The 19,891-nt window shown below is 44.4% G+C and overlaps 1 protein-coding gene across 2 annotated transcripts in view; it reads left to right on the top strand.

The window, feature by feature from the left end:
- Nucleotides 1-1,752: 1,752 nt before the first annotated feature.
- The window catches only part of GARNL3 (GTPase activating Rap/RanGAP domain like 3), a 68,903-nt gene continuing 50,764 nt past the window's right edge, over nucleotides 1,753-19,891 (top strand). Inside the window, exon 1 of one of the 2 annotated variants that reach the window (XM_070758558.1) lies at nucleotides 1,753-1,933. In XM_070758558.1, coding sequence (XP_070614659.1) covers nucleotides 1,836-1,933 — 98 coding nt within the window. In that variant the 5' untranslated portion in view covers nucleotides 1,753-1,835. Of the gene's footprint in view, nucleotides 1,934-11,008; nucleotides 11,080-19,891 lie in introns of those variants that run through there. The other variant, XM_070758559.1, reaches the window with a different exon arrangement.

The raw sequence follows: 19,891 nt of genomic DNA, 5'->3' as shown, positions 1-19,891 counted from the left end.
AGGGGCATTAAAATAAGGAGCGTGCATAAATGCACCACCGTACCTACCATCCCTGTCTTACTGTCCTATTGTCCAAATGACCTCTACCTACTTTGCTATTGTTTATGTTCCTAGCAATACCTGTCTCCACTGCAGGATACGCTTTTTTCTTGAGGGGAGTCCGCCTGTCAAGCGGGTGCAGAAATTGGTGATAAATCAACAGCTTGCCACACTCTCTATAGAAGGCCTGATGTTTATGGGAACTCTGAGTCTACGGAGAGGGGCGGCATACAAATCTAAATAATAATAATAATAAAAGTAATAACAACAACAACAATAATAACAATAATAACTTGGGAGGGGTGATTTTCAGAAGGGAACAGATGCAGCCAGAAATAATAATAATAATAATAATAATAATAATAATAATAATAATAATAATAATGTATTAGATTTGTATGCCGCCCCTCTCCGAAGACTCGGGGCGGCTCACAACAATAATAAAAACAATACTATAGCGAAACAAATCTAATATTAAAAAAGAAGCATATAAAACCCTATCATAATTAAAAACCAAACAACACATACATACCAAACATAAAATATAAAGAGCCTGGGGGAAAGGTGTCTCAACTCCCCCATGCCTGGTGGTATAGATGGGTCTTGAATAGTTTACAAAATACATTATTTTGAGTAATTTACGAAAGCATTCTTTTGAGTGGTTCAAGGCCATCCTAGGCCCACCCACCTGGGCGGAAGTTGAAGGAGGAATGGCCACACTGGCACAATCTGAGTGGGCAATGTGAGAAGTTTGCGGGTGGGGGACGAGGAATGTGAACTTTCAACTGGGTAGGAAACTCAGATTCAGGTTTCCCAGGGTGGGTGCCAGGATGGCTCTGGGAATAAATTGAAACTTTGAGGAGTGTTTTGACTCGGAGTCCGATTTAGTTTGGATGCTACCTGGAACCTTGACAAAGAGAAGAATTTGCTATCGTTGCGAACTACTGTGATACCGTCGTGAACTACCATCGCGATGCACACTGGGGGAGAAGGTAAGTAGTTCTACTTACCCACCTCTGCCCATTTTGCAACTCTCCGACAAGCAAAGTCAATGGGAAAACCAGATTGATTGACTGATTGACTGATTGATTGACTGATTGACTGATTGGATTTCTGTGCCGCCTCTCTCCGAAGACTTGGGGCAGGCTTACAACATATAAAACCAATAAGTTACAATAAAAATAAATCCAATTACATTCAAAATTACATAACCATTTAAAAATCCCTAGTTAGATTAAAATCAATCGCCCCCATTCACTTAAACAACTGCGTGACTAAGTTAACAATTGCAGTGATTCACTGAACCCTGCTATCTGGTACATGGTTTTTTTATAAAATAAACCAATGCATAAAATATTATATATATATATATTTTTTAAAAAAGGTGAGCGGTGCGCCAGGAGGACACCCGAGCATGTGCAAAGCGTAGCCTCCTTGGAGAAGGGTTTGGAGAGGCGAGCGAGGAAGGAGCGAAGCCGCGCCAGGTAAGGGGCCCCGACTTTGGGGAGTGGGAGCTGGGTCCCCTCTCTCTTATCCACCCCCCTCCCCTCCAATTCCTGATTTTCCGGGCGCCCCTCGCCCAAACGGGGCGGACTCAAGCGCTGGAAGGGAAGGAAGGGGAAGCGGTGAGGCAGGGAAGAAGAACCCAGGCTGGGAGGGAGGGGGGGATTGCCAGCCAGCTAGCCCAGCCAGGCAGCCGGCTGGCCCCAGCTCTCTCCTCCCGCTGGCCAGGACCACCTAAAACCTCCCAACCACCCAACCACTTCCAACAAACCAAGCGCAGGACTTGGGGGGCGATGGCGCTGGAAGCAGCGCCCTTGTCCCGGTTGCGCAGCAGGCGCGCCGCCTTGCTGAAAAAGGGGGTCAGCTTTGACTGCGAGAGCGAAGGAGACCCGTAAGTGAACGGGGGGGGGGGGGTGAGGAGGGGAGACGGGGCTGAGGAGGGGGAGGACGGAAGGAAGGGGTTTTGGAGAGACCCCGCGGGGGGGGGGGAAAGGAACGCGCTGGACCCTCTCCATCCCCCCCTTGTTTTTTCCATCTGCGCCTTGGGGCTCTGCCTTTGCCACGTTGGGCTGGAGCGCAGCAACGGCGCTGGCTTGGAACCAGTTGGCGGCTGCCAAGCTCTCAACTTTTCCCCACCGGTGCCCGGTTGACGGACTCCATCTCCCATCCTCCTGGGCGCCGCGGTTCGTTCGCTCCGGCTGCAAACGAGGGCGTTCGGCAGCCGCCCGCCTGTGGGTTTTTGGTTTTTTGTTTTTGGATGAAGGTGGTTAGGTTGCGAAGCCCGAAGTCATCTTTTCTCCCGCCTGGGTTGGACTACAGAACCTATTCGCCTTAGTCTGAGGAGCCGGCAGTCGAAGCTGGGTGGGCTACGGGCTTCAAAGCAGCCCTTGGCTAACCTGTGTGGTACTACAATGCCCCTTAGTCTCAAATTTGCACGTGTGTGTGTGAGGGAGAGAGAGAGGAGAGAGAGAGAGAGAGAATTTGTGTGTATGACAGAGAGAGAGAGAGTAAGAGAGAGAGAGTAAGAGAGAGAGTATAAGAGAGAGAGGGGGGGATTTGTGTGTATGACAGAGAGAAAGAGAGAGAAAGAGTATAAGAGAGAGAGAGAATTTGTGTGTATGAGAGAGTGTATGTAAGAGAGAGAGAAAGAGGAGAGAGTGAGTGAGTGTAAGAGAGAGAGAGAGAGAGGGAGAGAGAGAGAGAGAGATGGTAGTGCCAGCTTAGAGATCCTAACTTGGATCAATGAAGGCTTTGGAACGTTTTGGCACATTCTGATTCCTTACCATCATCCACAGCCAAACCAGAGGCATGGGGAGGAGATATTCAGATGTGCTGAGAACCACTGCCCTAGACCATTTCAGACAAATGGCTCTCCCATATGTTCTTAAATACTGTATACTGTATATTTCGGAGTATAAGACGCACCCTTTTCCACCCTGAAAGAGGCTGAAAATTCAAGTGCATCTTATACTCTGAGTGTTGCTTTTTTCGAAGCTTTTTTCCCCAGCCCTAACTAAGTGCTAACGATCTTCCCATCTCTTACCTTTCAGGTTCTTTCATTGTTACTCTTTGCAAAGAATGTTTTCCAAGCCCTAAGTCTTTGCAGGTTTTATTTCCATTTCTCTAACATGCTCCAAATGTTTCTTTCCAGCCCAAACCAGATGCTAACAATGTTCTGAGCTCTTACCTGCTTGTAAGCTCTTTCATTGTTACTCTTTGCAAAGAATGTTTTCCAAGCCCTAAGTCTTTGCAGGGTTTATTTTCATTTCTCTAACATGCTCCAAATGTTTCTTTCCAGTCCAAACCAGATGCTAACAATGTTCTCAGCTCTTACCCACTTGTAAGCTCTTTCATTGTTACTCTTTGCAAAGAATGTTTTCCAAGCCCTAAGATTTTGCAGGGTTTTATTTTCATTGCTCTAACTTGCTCCAAATGTTTCTTTCCAGCCCTAACCAGGTGCTAATAATTTTACTGGCTTGCAAGCTCTTTCATTGTTATCCTCTCCCATTAATGTTTTTTTTAAAGCCCTAACCAGGGGATAAAATAAGGTGCTGAAGCTGACCAGACTAAGGATTTTAGCCAGGTGAATAACTGGTAGGCAGATTCTTTCCCCTATTTTCCTGCCCAAAAACTAAGGTGCGTCTTATACTCTGAAAAATACGGTAGCTAAGATACCTTGCAGTTACTGGTGGATTTGCTTGGGAAAGATCTCCAGAAATAGACTATGGATCCCCAATGAAGTAGGTCAACCTTCTGCCATGGATACCTCCCAACGGGTCGATTCCCACTTTCTGCTGGGTGGTTGGGAGGGTGGAAGGGGGAGGAATTACCAGGCTACCAACCCAACACATTGCTTTGAAATCATCCTTGCTTCCAAAGATTGCTTCTTCCAGCAGGCAATCTTTCTTCCAGCTTGGCTAAAACTGCCACAGCAAGAGAGGCCAAGGGAACTTTTCCTTAGAAGCCGAGGTAGAAAACAGGGCTTGAAAAGAATTAAACGCTTCGATTTCCCTAAGGGACTCTGGAAGGAATAAAAATGAACTGGGGTTTACAAAGAAAACCAGCTTGAGTGTTCTGGCTGTGAAAAATCGACTCGGCCCTTTGTTGGCGGCAGAAATCTCCGCTCGGCCTGTTGCAAAACAAAACAGCATGCATGCAGAGTTATATAAATCAGGGTCTATTGGTGTATTCAACCAGCTTTTTTGATTGGCCAGGACTCAGAGTTAATATTTTTTCAATGTGGATATAGGAAAGATGAAAAGGAGGACAAAGGGGTCGAAGAGGCAGCAATGCCGTTTTCCCCCCGAGCCTTCGGAGAGGGGCGGCATACAAATAAAGCAAGTAGGATGCTTGGCTGCATAGCTAGAGGTATAACAAGCAGGAAGAGGGAGATTGTGATCCCCTTATATAGAGCGCTGGTGAGACCACATTTGGAGTACTGTGTTCAGTTCGGGAGACCTCACCTACAAAAAGATCTTAACAAAATTGAACGGGTCCAAAGACGGGCTACAAGAATGGTGGAAGGTCTTAAGCATAAAACGTATCAGGAAAGACTTCATGAACTCAATCTGTATAGTCTGGAGGACAGAAGGAAAAGGGGGACATGATGGAAACATTTAAATATGTTAAAGGGTTAAATAAGGTCCAGGAGGGAAGTGTTTTTAATAGGAAAGTGAACACAAGAACAAGGGGACACAATCTGAAGTTAGTTGGGGGAAAGATCAAAGGCAACATGAGAAAATATTATTTTACTGAAAGAGTAGTAGATCCTTGGAACAAACTTCCAGCAGACGTGGTTGGTAAATCCACAGTAACTGAATTTAAACATGCCTGGGATAAACATATATCCATTGTAAGATAAAATACAGGAAGTAGTATAAGGGCAGACTAGATGGACCATGAGGTCTTTTTCTGCCGTCAGTCTTCTATGTTTCTGTTTGTATTATTATGTCAGTACAACACAGCAAACGAGATCACTATGCTGGATTTCGTATTTCATCACCAGTCGGGCGCTTCCCAAGCACCTAGGACTGCGTGATGTAGCGGCGAATTATGTTTGCCGATCCCAGTAAAGCGGCCTTTTGCAATTGACAGATGGAGATTTTGTCAATTCCGATGGTTTTCAAATGTCCGCTGAGATCCTTTGGCCCTGCGCCCAGCGTGCCACGTACTACTGGGTCCACTTTCACAGGCTTATGCCAGAGTTGTTGCAGCTCGATTTTTAGATCTTCGTATTTCACTAATTTCTCTAGCTGCTTCTCCTCAATTCTACTGTCTCCTGGGATTGCGATGTCGATGATCCATACTTTCTTTTTCTCCACGATCACAATGTCTGGTGTGTTATGCTTCAGAATTCGGTCAGTCTGAAGTCGGAAGTCCCACAGTAGTTTTGCTTGCTCATTTTCGACCACTTTTTTCGGGCTTATGATCCCACCAGTTCTTTGCCACTGGTAAATGGTAGTTCCAGCACAAGTTCTGGTGGATCATCTGTGCCACAGCATCGTGTCTATACTTGTAGTCAGTCTGTGCGATATTTTTGCAGCAGCTGAGTATGTGATCGATTGTTTCATCTGTTTCTTTACAGAGTCTGCACTTTGGATCGTCTGTTGATTTTTCAATTCTGGCTTTGACAGCATTTGTTCTAATGGCCTGTTCTTGTGCCACCAGTATTAGTCCTTCTGTCTCCTTTTTGAGTGTTCCACTTGTAAGCCATGACCAGGTCTTTTCCTTATCCACTTTGCCTTCAATCTTCTCCAAGAACTGGCCATGCAATGCTTTGTTCGCCAACTGTCCATACGGAGCATTGCATGGCCAGTTCTTGGAATGCTCCATATGGACAGTTGGCGGAACAAATTATTATTATTATTATTATTATTATTATTATTATTATTATTATTATTATTATTATTATTGTTATTATTATTATTATTATTCCCCTCTCCTGGCTTAAAAAAATAGAATTCTTTATTGTCTTTGTTGGCCAAGTGTGATTGTGCACACAAGAAATTTGTCTTTGGTGCCTATGTTCTCAGTATACCCAAAAGAAAAATATACATTGGTCAAGAATCATGAGGTGCAACACTTAATGATTGTCACAGGGGTCAAATAAGCAATGAGGAAACAATATTAATAAAAATCTTAAGGATACCAGCAACAGGTTACAGTCATAAGTGGGAGTAGATGGGCGATAGGAAAGATGAGAAAAAAAACTAGTAGAAATAGAAGTGCAGAGTTAGTAAAAAGTCTGACAGTGTTGAGGGAATTATTTGTTTAGCAGAGTGATGGCGTTCGGGGAAACCTGTTCTTATGTCTAGTTGTCTTGGTGTGCAGTGCTCTGTAGCAATGTCTTGATGATAGGCGTTGAAACAGTTTGTGTCCAGGATGCGAAGGTCGGTAAATATTTTCACAGCCATCTGTAGTATACAGGTCCTCAATGGAAGGCAGGTTGGCAGCCATTGTTTTTTTCTGCAGTTCTGATTCTCCTCTGAAGTCTGTGTCGGTCTTGTTGGGTTACAGAAGGAATGATGAGAAAAAACTAGTAGTAATAGTAGTGCAAACTTAGTGGATAGTTTCACAGTGTTGAGGGAATTATTTGTTTAGCAGAGTGATGGTGTTTGGGGGGGGAAACTGTTCTTGTATCTAATTGTCTTGGTGTGCAGTGCTCTATAGTGTCATTTTGAGGGTTAGGAAGGAAGGAAGGAAAGAGGGAGTGAGGGAGTGAGGGAGGGAGAGAATATGGGCAAGGTGTCATATTGAAGAAAGCACTCCTCTATATTCAGTTTTCTCTAGCGCAGAGATGGAAATTCTTTTTTAAATTTGGCTTGGGGGAAAACAATATTTATCGAGCTGGTATATTAAGGAACGGACTTTTTGTTTGGTTTTGCTTTGTTTGTATGTTATGCAAGACTACGGGGAAATACACCCATCCTCCTGGAGCCGCTCGCTTTTGGCAATCCTAAGTCGAATTCTTGAAAATTACAGGCTTCGCTGTATGGGGATGAAGGATTCCTTCATGGCAAAAATCCCTTTGAAGGTTTTCGGTGTCTGATGAAAGGAGGCCTTTCATGTTATAGCTGGGGCCATCAGCAGAAAACGGGCCGCTCACTATCTTTCATCTGATCCCCGTATATTATCTTTAAAAAATGCTTTTGAAAGCTCTAGGCGAACTCTGGGCTTGTTTGGGGTTTTTTGTTTGGGGTAGATTTGCGTGGGTAAATATTTACATTCCCTCCGTGTGATGGTGCGCAGCAATGGAGAGAAATATACCACTCACACTTTTTGCTTTCCAGTCTAAGAGGAATTTCGCATCTGTCATTAAACTTTTAGAGGGGACTTTGTAAATCCCCAAACCAACCAACCTTCCTTCCTTCCTTGTTTCCTTTCCTCCCTCACTCCTTTCCGCCTCCCTCCCTATCTCTTTTCCATCTCCTTCCTTCCTTCCTTTTCATTTCCATCTTCTTCCTCCCTCCCTCCCTCCGTCCTTTTCCTTCCCATTTCCTTCCTTCCTTCCTTTTTTCATTTCCTCCCTCTTCCTTTCTTTCCCTCTCCCTCCCTATCTCCTTCCTATCTCCTTCCTTCCTTTCATTCCCATCTACTTTCTTCCTTCCTGCCTTCCTCCCTCCCTCTCTTTCCTCCCTTCTTCCCTCTTTCTTTCCTTTTCCTTCCCATTTCCTTCCCATCTCCTTCCTTCCTTCTTTTTTCCTTTCCTCCCTATTCCTTTCTTTCCCTCTCCCTCCCTATCTACTTCCTTCCTTTTTTCTTTTCCTGCCTCCCTTCTTTCTTTCTGCCTCCCTCCCTATCTCCTTCCCATCTCCTTCCTTCCTTCCTTTTCATTCCCATCTACTTCCTTCCTTCCTGCCTTCCTCCCTCCCTCTCTCCTTCCTCCCTCCCTCCTTTCCTTTTCTTTCCCATCTCCTTCCTTCCTTCTTTTTTCCTTTCCTCCCTCTTCCTTTCTTTCCCTCTCCCTCCCTATCTCCTTCCTTCCTTTTTTCTTTTCCTGCCTCCCCCCTTTCTTTCTGCCTCCCTCCCTATCTCCTTCCCATCTCCTTCCTTCCTTCCTTTTCATTCCCATCTCCTTTCTTCCTTCATGCCTCCCTCCCTCCCTCTCTCCTTCCTTCCCTCCTTCCTTCATTCCTTCCTGGCTCCCTTCCTCTGCTCTGGTGAGTTGTGTTGAAGCCAACAATTCTTTTAAGAGGCGCACAGAAACAAATTCAAGAAACAGATTTTCAGAAACTTTAAAAAGTTGAAGGGATCCATTCGCGTTTGCTATTTTCCAGGAAAAAAGAAAGTCCTCCGCGATAACTCATGTTAAGTCATAAAACTCTTTCCCCCTACAAAATTATTTCCTCCGGCGTCAATCGTTTAATGGACTTGAACTGACAGCGAGTCAGTGAAATCAAAATCTGGACCATCGTTACTTATTTAAAAAGCATGTGGAGTTCAGCTTGGCATGAAATTATGTTCTTTAATGCAAAGTTCGTACATCGTGGTGTGTGCTTAGCTCACGCTTGGATCGTACGTCTCTCTTCTCGGGCCCTGCTGGATTGTTTTATGTATTTATTTAATTTGTCGAACAAGTATAGGATAGTAGTTTGTATAAACATAAGTAAAAATCCCGCTGTATAGAGCGCTTGTGAGGTCACATTTGGAATACTGTGTTCAGTTCTGGAGATCTCACCTACAAAATGATATGGATCAAACTGAAAGGGTCCAAAGACGGGCTACAAAAACGGTGGAAGGTCTTAAGCATAAAACTTATCAGGAAAGACTTCATGAACTCCATCTGTATAGTCTGGAGGACAGAAGGGAAAGGGGGGACATGATCAAAACATTTAAATATGTTCAAGGGTCAAATAAGGTTCAGGAGGGACCTGTTTTTAATAGGAAAATGAACCCAAGAACAAGGGGTCACAATCTGAGGTTAGTTGGGGGAAAGATCAGAAGCAACCTGAGAAAATATTATTTTACTGAAAGAGTAGTAGATGCTTGGGACAAACTTCCAGCAGACGTGGTTGGTCAATCCACAGGAACTGAATGTAAACATGCCTGGGATAAACTTAGATCCATCCTAAGTTAAAATACCCGAAATAGTATAAGGGCAGACTAGATGGGCCATGAGATCTTTTTCTGCCGTCAATCTACTATGTTTCTAACATCTTTTTTTGGTAATTGTGACCAAAACTGGATCCAATTTTTGGTTGTTCCTCCCTCCCCCATCAACTGGCTGCTGAGAGGCCGGCTTAAGAGACAGAACAAAGTTTATGGCCATGATATAAAACTGCTGTCCTTCGGGGTGGCTGTGAACAGATGATGCAAATAGAAAGTGCAGGCGATCTTTTCCATAATGGGATATATTAAAGATGTTCCTCGCTGTTTACGGGCTTGAATCGGGCGGTGCCAAAAAGCTTGCACAAGGCAAGAATGAATTTACCACGTGACGGAGGCATTTGTTGTTGCTGCTGCTGTTGTTTTGACCTATAGAGATGTTCATGAAATGTAGCAGGGGGAGAGAGAGACTTTATTCAAATAAAGAAAGGATTATCCAAAAGCATGTAGGAATGGAAGCATGCAATCCGTCATCGAAAAAGAGCCTCAAACTTGGGTTGAAGGGAGCATGATTGATGCTGCAAGAAACTTGAACTAGGGATGGGAATCTTCTTCTTCTTCTTCTTTTCTTCTTCTTCTCCTCCTCCTCCACTTCCTCCTTCCTCTTCTTCTCCTCCACCTTCTCCTTCCTCCTCCTCCTCCTTTTTCTTTTCCTTCTCCACCTTCTCCTTCCTCTTCCTCCTCCACTTTCTCCTTCCTCCTCTTCCTCTTCCCCACCTTCTCCTTCCTCCTTTTTCTCCTCATTCTCCACTTTCTCTTTCCTCCTCCTCTTCTTCTTCTCTTCCATCTCTTTCCTCTTCTTCCTCCAACTTCTCCTTCTCTTACCTGTTCATCCCCCTCCTCTTTTCTTTTTCTCCACTTTCTCCTTCCTCCTCTCTTCCTCCTCCTCTTTCTCCTTCTTCCACCTCCTCCTTCTTCTTCTCCACCTTCTCCTTCCTCCTCCTTCCTTCTTTTTCTCCTCATTCTCCATTCTTTCCTCCTCCTCTTCTTCTTCTCTTCCATCTCTTCCATCTTCCTCCTCCTCCTTCTCCAATTTCTTCTTTTACCTGTGAATCCTCCCCCTTTTCTTTTTCTCCACCTTCTCCTTCCTCCTCTCTTCCTCCTCCTTTTTCCTCCTTCTTCTCCACTTTCTCTTTCCTCTTCTTCCTTCTTCTCCTCCTCTTCTTCTTTTCTTTTTCTCCATTATCCTTCCTCCTCCTTTTTCTCCTTCTTCTCCTTCTCCTCCTCCTTTTCTTTTTCTCCACCTTATCCTTCTTCCTCCTCCTCCTTTTTGTCCTTCTCCACTTTCTCCTTCCTCCCCTCCCCCTGGCTGTTATTAACTCCAGGTACTGACATCAAGGAGTTAAAATCCTGTTGCCTTGATATGCAGGCAGATTAAAACTTTAAAAAAAAAACAAAAAAAAAACCTTGATTCGCATTTTTGTCCAGGTTAAACCCACTTGGCAGCCGTTTAGACCTCCTCCCCTCCATGTTTTGGTGGATGATGGGTTAGACTGGGTACCACTTTACCTATTCTGGAGGACTACACTTCCCAAGCTGCCTTGCATCTCTGGAGAGCCCGGCGATTGGCTGAAGCCGGCGTTCAGACAGGTGGGTTCGATTTTCTGGAGAGGGGCTGCCATTGGAGGGCGTGCTCCCAAAGGGGCGGGGCGGAGGGGGGCGGTTGGTGGTCTCAGAAGGACGTTTCAGGATTGGCCCCCGGCCTCTTGACGGACGGGGCAGCGTGGGCAAGGACTGGCTGGCTCCAGGAGGGGCGTGACCTTAGCGCCTGAGGAGAAAAGCGGGTGGGGGGGGGGGGGATGCTGCTTGTCCAGCCGAGCCGAAGAGCCGGCTGGTCCCACCACCGGAGGGATGGTCCCCGGCCCACCCGGCCGGGATGGAGCCCAGCGGCGTGGAGGCCACTTATCCCGCTCTCTTCAGCGCCACTCAGCGGTAAGGGTAAATGGAGAGAGCGGGTGGGTGGAGCCAGAGGCGTCCCTGCCCACTTGAATGGTGTGGCTACTGCGTTGTGGGCGGGGCCTTGTGGTTGTGCAACTTCCCTGGCTAGGACTGTAAATTTGGGGTGGGGGTGGGGGTGGGAGGTCAAGGATTATGAGAATTGTAGTGCAGGTATGGTGCTGGGGGGCGGGGGCGATAGGTAGCTATTCTATTCCTACTCCTACTCTAATTCTAGTCTACTCTATTCTACTCTACACTCTATCTCATTCTACTCTACTCTACTCTACTGTACTCTACCCTACTCCTCCTACTCCAACTCTACTCTAATTATATTCTATTCCATTCCTACTCCTACTCTATCCTACTCCTAGTTCTACTCTGTCTAATCTACTATATTCTACTCTACACTCTATTCTAATTCTACTCTATTCTACTGTACTCTACCCTACTTCTCCTACTCCAACTCTACTCTAATTATATTCTATTCCATTCCTACTCCTACTCTATCCTACTCCTAGTTCTATTCTAATTCTACTCTACTCTATTCTACTCTACACTCTATTCTAATTCTACTCTACTCTATTCTACTGTACTCTACCCTACTCCTCCTACTCCAACTCTACTCTAATTATATTCCTACTCCTACTCTATCCTACTCCTAGTACTACTCTAAGTCTAGTCTACTGTATTCTACTGTACTCTACTCTTCGCGGTACTCTAATTCTATTCTATTCTACTCCTACTCTTACTCTATTCTAATTCTACTCTACACTTTACTCCTGGTCTGGTCTGGTCTGAATTATCCGGTCTGGTTTGAACCGGTCTGGTCTGATCTGAACCAGTATGGTCCGGTCTGAACCAGTCTGAAATGGTCTAAACCGGTCTGAACCAGTCTGAACTGGACAAACGGGTTCGGGCCGCTTCAGACCGGACCAGAATGACAGTCTCAAATGGGCAAACAGTGTGGTCAGGCGGTAGGGAAAGCGAGTAGAATGCTTGGCTGCATAGCTAGAGGTATAACAAGCAGGAAGAGGGAGATTGTGATCCCGCTGTATAGAGCGCTGGTGAGACCCCATTTGGAATACTGTGTTCAGTTCTGGAGACCTCACCTACACAAAGACATTGATCAAATTGAACAGATCCAAAGACGGGCTACAAAAATGGTCTTAAGCATAAAACGTATCAGGAAAGACTGAATGAACTCAATCCGTATAGTCTGGAGGACAGAAGGGTAAAGAGGGGACATGATCGAAACATTTAAATATGTGAAAGCGTTAAATAAGGTTCAGGAGGGAAGTGTTTTTAATAGGAAAGTGAACACAAGAACAAGGGGTCACAATCTGAGGTTAGTTGGGGGAAAGATCAGAAGCAACATGAGAAAATATTATTTGACTGAAAGAGTCGTAGATGCTTGGAACAAACTTCCAGTTGATGTGGTTGGTAAATCCACAGTGAATGAATGTAAACATGCCTGGGATAAACATATATCCATCCTAAGATAAAGCACAGAAAATAGTATAAGGGCAGACTAGATGGACCATGAGGTCTTTTTCTGCCGTCAATCTTCTATGCTTCTATGTTTCTATGCGTGAAATTGCAAAACACCCAAACTCAGAGGGGACCTCTGTTCAACCCAGAGCTGTAAATATTCTCTTCCATTGGCACCTCATTGTGAAGAGCTGGCTGCTTGCGTGCTTTTCTTTAAGAAAGAAACGCCAAGGAGGTCCCATCGGATTACAATTATTTTCTCAGATGGTTTTCCCATGACCAGGGCTGGATCCAAGCCTTTGGGAATTTCCATCCCTTTTGACGCCCAGCATGTCAAACTGAATGCCAGAACTGTGAAGCCGTTGACTGAATCCTTTCCAGCAACCCTCCAGATCTCCGAGCTTGGTTGTTTTCTTGAAGACGTTCAACACCCACATCACACCAACTCTCCACTCCATATGCAATTCAAGGTGTTGGTCATCACCTATAGAACCCTACATGGATTATCTTCAGGACTGCCTCCTACCGTATAACTCCTAGCGGCCGATAAGGACCGATAAATCCTTCTCTGGGTCCCGTCAACCAAATAATGCCAACTGGCGGGGCCACGGGGAAGGGCCTTCTCTGTGGTGGCTCCGGCTCTCTAGAACCAGCTGCCCGTGGAGATCCGTACCGTCCCCACCCTACTGGCCTTCTGCAAAGCTGTAAAGACCTGGCTTTTTCCAGCAGGCCTGGGGCTGTTGACCAAATGAGATACTATCTAGATCCGGCCATGAGAGATATTGAGAGATATTTTATATTTTATTGTATTTTATTATACCTTATTTTATTTTATTTTACTTTACTTTATTTTATTAGATTTATAGGCCATCTTCTCCTCGCGGACTCAGGGCGGCTATGTATGGCTTTTACTAGGGTTTTGTAATTATTTTTTTAATTTGTTCCTTTAAAAATTGGGTTTTTTTAATTTGTTGTAAGCCTCCCAGAGTCCTTGAGGAATTGGGCGCCATATAAATTGCTTGATAAATCAATAAATAAACTGGGTGACATAATCAGTGCTAGAAGGAAGTGAGGTGTGCAAGGATGGAGGGAGAGGAGGAGGAGAGGGGAGGAGGACGACTGTGGGGTCCTTGGTCCATGGTTTTAGTTTTTTATTAATTTTGTATATGTCCTTTTAAAATAATTAGATTTCTCACATATATTGTTTGTATTTACAATGTTGTATGCTACCCTGAGTTGCTTCGGGAAGGGTGGCCTAGAAATGTAATAAATAAGGAAAGAAGGAAGAAAGGAAGAAGGAAAGAAAGAGGGAGGGAAGAGGGAAGGAAGGAAGATAAGAAAGGAAGGAAGAGAAAGAAAAGAAAGAAAGAAAAAAGAAGGAAAGAAAGAAAGAAAGCACCGGAGTTGATGTGCCCAGTTTGCACAATCGGCGGTCCACTAGAAGATTTTTCAAGATGGGAATTGGATCCCGGCTCTTTTTAAGAACTGTTGGAAACCTCCAAAGGAACCGCCAGAGCCGGCCCAAGACAAGCCAATCCATCTCCTTTGAAAAGATTATTTTTAAAACTCTTGGCATTCGGAATTGGCTGGTGACCGTGAACTTCCAATCAACAATGTGGATAGTTCTTGAAAAATTATTTTTGGCGTCCCCCCATGAAATGCTTCCATCAACCATCGCAGTGCTGGTAATTGTCTTTTTTTTTTTTTTACCCATTATTTCCCTTGGAATAAATCAGATTGAGAAATGAAAAATGGGATTGGATGCCTTTTGACAGGCTCTCAGGCTTATGGGAACCCCTTCTTGGGTAAATAATCTCATTAAACTTTTCCCGTCTCCAAAGATAGTCTGATCTCTTTAAAAAAATGTTGATTATAAGGGCAAAGATGATTCCCAATATGGATGGATGGACTTTCATTGTAGAAGATGAACAGGCTGAAACCAAAGGAGGGGTCAAACGCATCATTAATTATGACTCCCTGAGGACCTGCAAGAGATCTAAGTCCAGCTTACCTTGAATGGCTTTCTTTTGTTAAAAAAATAGTTTTTATTAAATTGATTTACATTTAAAAACAATGCAAAAAACAAGAACAGAAAACAACAAAAAACTGAAATAAGACGTAAATACAGACAAAACCAAACAAAACACTTCTAACAACTACAATATGTGACATCTAGGTAAGTTTATGATTATGCTTGTGATATTGTGACACGAAATCCACCATGTCAATCTCATTTGCTGCGTATTACTGTTTTTTGTGAATAAAAAAATAATAATAATAAAAATAGTAATAGTAATAATAATAATATTGCTATCAAAGCCAGAATTGAAAAATCAACAGACGATCTGAAGTGCAAACTCTGTAAAGAAATAGACGAAACAATCGATCACATACTCAGCTGCTGCAAAAAGATCGCACAGACTGACTGCAACCATAGACACGATGCTGTGGCACAGATGATCCACTGGAACTTGTGCCAGAACTACCATCTACCAATGGCAAAGTACTGGTGGGATCATAAGCCCGAAAAAGTGGCCGAAAATGAGCAAACAAAACTACTGTTGGGACTTCCGACTGACCGAATTTTGAAACATAATACACCAGACATCATGATTGTGGAGAAAAAGAAAGCATGGATCCTCGACATCGCAATCCCAGGAGACAGCAGAATTGAGGAGAAGCAGCTAGAGAAATCTGCGAAATACGAAGAGGGAATGGGTGTGTACATGCGTGCTAGCACATGCACGCACCTCCTTCTATTTCTACTAGTTTTTTTCTCATCAGTCCTCCCAGGAGATTCCTAGAGAGGCCCCACAGAGGCTTCTCCCCGTCTTTTCCGGCCCTGTTTCCTCCCAGGAGATTCCTAGAGAAACCCCCTGGAGACTTCTCCCTGCCTTTTCCGGCCCTGTTTCCTCCCAGGAGATTCCTAGAGAGACCCCCTGGAGACTTCTCCCTGCCTTTTCCGGCCCTGTTTCCTCCCAGGAGATTCCTAGAGAGACCCCGCGGAGGCTTTTCCCCGCCTTTTCCAGTCCCGTTTCCTCCCAGGAGATTCCTAGAGAGACCCCCTGGAGACTTCTCCCTGCCTTTTCCGGCCCTGTTTCCTCCCTGGAGATTCCTAGAGAGGCCCCATTGAGGCTTCTCCTTGCCTTTTCCAGTTACAGTTTCGGAGGATCGGGTTTGTAAGTAGAAAATGGTTCTTGAGAAGAGGCAAAAAAATCTTGAACACCCGGTTCTTATCTAAAAAAGTTTGTAAGTAGAGGCATTCTTAGATAGAGAGGTACCACTGTGTGCATCTTTATATCCATAATTTCAAACTGAATGTGTTCCACCACTACCAATTTAGTATGGTCCATTTTGTTGCATCTTTCCTACCTAAAACTGTTACTGCTTGGGCACTTTCTAGTGCTGCTTCGACTCACTTTTTTTCCTTCCCCTTTCGGACTGTGGCTTTCTTTCTCTCCCTCTGTCAATCACATTTTCAAAAGGAAACACAATTTTTCCCTTGACTGCGGTTCACAGTCAACCAAAGTCCACTTCCATCTTTCTGGGTCTCCTCTCAACTTGCCACAAATAATAAATAATAATAATAATAATAATAATAATAATATTATGGTAGGGAAGGTTTGCCTATTTGCCGATGACTCTAAAGTGTGCAATAGGGTTGATATTCCTGGAAAGGTCTGTAATATGGTAAATGATTTAGCTTTACTAGATAAATGGTCAAAGCAATGGAAACTGCAGTTTAATGTTTCCAAATGTAAAATAATGCACTTGGGGAAAAGGAATCCTCAATCTGAGTATTGCATTGGCAGTTCTGTGTTAGCAAAAACTTCAGAAGAGAAGGATTTAGGGTTGTGATTTCTGACAGCCTCAAAATGGGTGAGCAGTGTGGTCGGGCAGTAGGAAAAGCAAGTAGGATGCTTGGCTGCACAGCTAGAGGTATAACAAGCAGAAAGAGGGAGATTGTGATCCCCTTATATAGAGCGCTGGTGAGACCACATTTGGAATACTGTGTACAGTTCTGGAGACCTCACCTACAAAAAGATATTGACAAAATTGAACGGGTCCAAAGACGGGGATAAACATATATCCATCCTAAGATAAAACACAGGAAATAGTATAAGGGCAGACTAGATGGACCATGAGGTCTTTTTCTGCCGTCAGTCTTCTATGTTTCTATGTTTCTAATAATAATAATAATAATAATAATTTATTAGATTTGTATGCCGCCCCTCTCCAAGAACTTAGAACTTTTCCCTACATCCAGAAGGACAGAGAGAGGAAGCCAAGCCCCCCCAAATTGACGACTCTTAACCCCCCACATCCCTAAAGCTTTCTAGATAACTCCCTCGACGACGACGCAAAACGCGATGCTTAACATTCTTCTCGCAACCTTCTTCACAACACAAGTCCGTCCAACCGAGAATTATTTCTAGGCTGGTTTCTGTGGCAACCGGCTGGAGAAGTCCTGGAGACTGCAGGAAGAAATCACCGTTTGGTTCTTTTTCTAAAAAACAAACAAACAAATAAATTTATTTCAGGGGTTGCCACAAAGAAGAGGGAGTCAACCTGTTCTCCAAAGCCCGTGAGGGTAGGACAAGAAGCAACGGGTGGAAACTAAACAAGGAGAGAAGCAACTTAGAACTAAGGAGAAAATTCCTGACAGTGAGAACAATTAATCTGTGGAACAGCTTGCCTCCAGAAGTTGTGAATGCTACAACACTGGGAATTTTTAAGAAGATGTTGGATAACCATTTGTCTGAAGTAGTGTAGGGTTTCTTGCCTAAGTAGGGGGTTGGGCTAGAAGACCTCCAAGGTCCCTTCCAATAGAATAGAATAGAACAGAATAAAATAGAATTCTTTATTGGCCAAGTGTGATTGGACACACAAGGAATTTGTCTTTGGTGCAGATGCTCTCAGTGTCCATAAAAGAAAAGAGACATCTGTCAAGAATCATGAGGTCCAACACTTAATGATTGTCATAGGGTACAAATAAGCAATCAGGAAACAATATTAATATAAATTGTAAGGAGACAGGCAACACGTTACAGTCCTACAGTCATTAGTGGGAGGAGATGGGTGATAGGAACAATGAGAAGACTAATAGTAAAAGTAATGTGGGCTTAGTGAATAGTTTGACAGTGTTGAGGGAATTATTTGTTTAGCAGAGTGATGGCATTCAGAGGGCGTGTAGGGTGTGTAGGGCTCTGTAGCGGACGTTTTAAGGGTAGGAGTTGAAATAATTTATGTCCAGGGTGCAAGGGGTCACTAATGTTTGCACAGCCCTCTTTTTGACTCGTGCAGTATACGTATCATCAATGAAAGGCAGGTTGGCAGCCATTGGTTTTTTCCTGCAGTTTTGAATTATTGCCATTATTATTTCCACCCAGTGAGAGGGGAAGGCAAAAGAGAGAGAAATCTATAGTGTCTTTGATGTTCTCTGAGCTTGGCTGTTTCTTGCAAATGTTTTATTACCTAGCTAGATAACATAATCAATGCTAGTGAGTGTTGAGTTTGCTCCCTAGTTAGGCATGGAAGGTTTTCTCCTTGACACTTGATAGGGAGAAAGAGAGGGAACAGAAAAAGAGAAAGATGAGAAGGAAGAGAAAGAAGGAAGGAAAAGAGAGAGAGAGAGAAACAGGGAAGAGACATAGGCAGAAAGGGAGAGAAGAGAGAGGGGGAGAATAGAAAGTCACCGTGAAGAGAATGAAGAGAGAGAAGGAAGGAAGAGAGAGATGGGCAGAGAGGAAAGAAGACAGGGAGAGAAGAGAGAGAGAATAGAAAGACAGGCAGAGAGGGAGGAAGGGAGAGGAAGAGAGAGAGAAAGAGAAAGGGAAGAGAGGCAGGAGAGAGAAGAGAAGGAAGAGGGAGAGGGAAGGAAGAGAGAATAGAAAGAGAAAAGAGAGAATGAAGAGAAAGAGGGGGGAAGAGAGATGGGCAGAGAGAGGAAAGAAGATGGAGAGAGACAGGGAGAGAAGAGAGAGAATAGAAAGATAGAGGCAGAGAGGGAGGGAGAGAGAGAAGAGACGAGGGAATAGAAAGAGAGAGAAAAAAGAAGGAAGAGAGAGAGGGAGGGAGAGGAAGAGAGAAGGGGCAGAGAAAGATGGGCAGAGAGAGCGAAGAAGATGGAGAGAGAGAAAGAGGGAACAGATGGAGTGAAGAGAGAAGAGAGAGAGAATAGAAAGACAGGAAGAGAGAAAGGGAAGAGAGACAGGAGAGGAGAGGGAAGGAAGAGAGGGGGGGAATAGAGATGGGCGGAGAGGGAAGAAGATGGACAGAGAGAAAGAAAGAAGGAAAGAAAGAAAGAAAGAAAGAGGGGAGACGGAGAGAAAAGAGAGAATAGAAAGACGGAGAGAGGAGGAGAGAGAAAGGGAAGAGAGACAGGAGAGAAGAGAGAGAAGGAAGGAAGAGAGAATAGAAAGAAGAAGGAAGTGGGGAGAGGAAGAGAGGGGAAGAGAGAGATGGGCTGAGAGAGAAGAAGATGGAGAGAGAGAAAGAGGAGACAGGAGAGAAGAGAGAATAGAAAGAGAGAGAAGGAAGAGAGACAGGAGAGAAGAGAGAGAAGGAAGGAAGAGAGAATAGAAAGAAGAGAAGGAAGTGGGGAGAGGAAGAGAGGGGAGAAGAGAGAGATGGGCTGAGAGACAAGAAGATGGAGAGAGAGAAAGAGGAGACAGGAGAGAAGAGAGAATAGAAAGAGAGAGAAGGAAGAGAGACAGGAGAGAAGAGAGAGAAGGAAGGAAGAGAGAATAGAAAGAAGAGAAGGAAGTGGGGAGAGGAAGAGAGGGGGGGAGAGAGAGATGGGCTGAGAGACAAGAAGATGGAGAGAGAGAAAGAAGAGAAAGGGAGAGAAGAGAGAAAATAGAAAGACAGAGAAAGGAAGAGAGAGAAAGGGAAGACAGACAGGAGAGAAGACAGAGAAGGAAGGAAGAGAGAATAGAAAGAGAGAGAGAAGAGAAGGAAGAGAGGGGGGAGAGAAAGAGAGGGGGAAGAGAGAGATGAGCAGAGAGAGGGAAGAAGGCGGAGAGAGAGAGAAAGAGGGAAGAGAGACAGAGAAGGAGAGAAGAGAGGATAGACAGGCAGAGAGAGAGAGAGATTGCCAAATGCAATTACAAGGCATTGTCTGTCTTCGTCAGCTGTCTTCTCCCGCATCCTCCTGCCATGACTAAAAAGCTTTAATTGAATCGTAGCCCTCCCGCTTCCCAATCAGAGCCCTTTCAGCGTCCATTCCTTTCCCCCTTCCAACCCCCCCAACCCGCCAACTCCCCCCCCCAACACCTCCCCTTTAATTCCAGAAGCCAACCAGGCAGCCAAGAAGCCT

The sequence above is a fragment of the Erythrolamprus reginae genome, chromosome 8 (genome assembly GCF_031021105.1).
Source record: "Erythrolamprus reginae isolate rEryReg1 chromosome 8, rEryReg1.hap1, whole genome shotgun sequence".
NCBI classification, from domain to species: Eukaryota; Metazoa; Chordata; class Lepidosauria; order Squamata; family Dipsadidae; genus Erythrolamprus; species Erythrolamprus reginae.
Note: the sequence above shows the minus strand (reverse complement) of the source record. Positions and strands in the feature narration are given on the sequence as shown.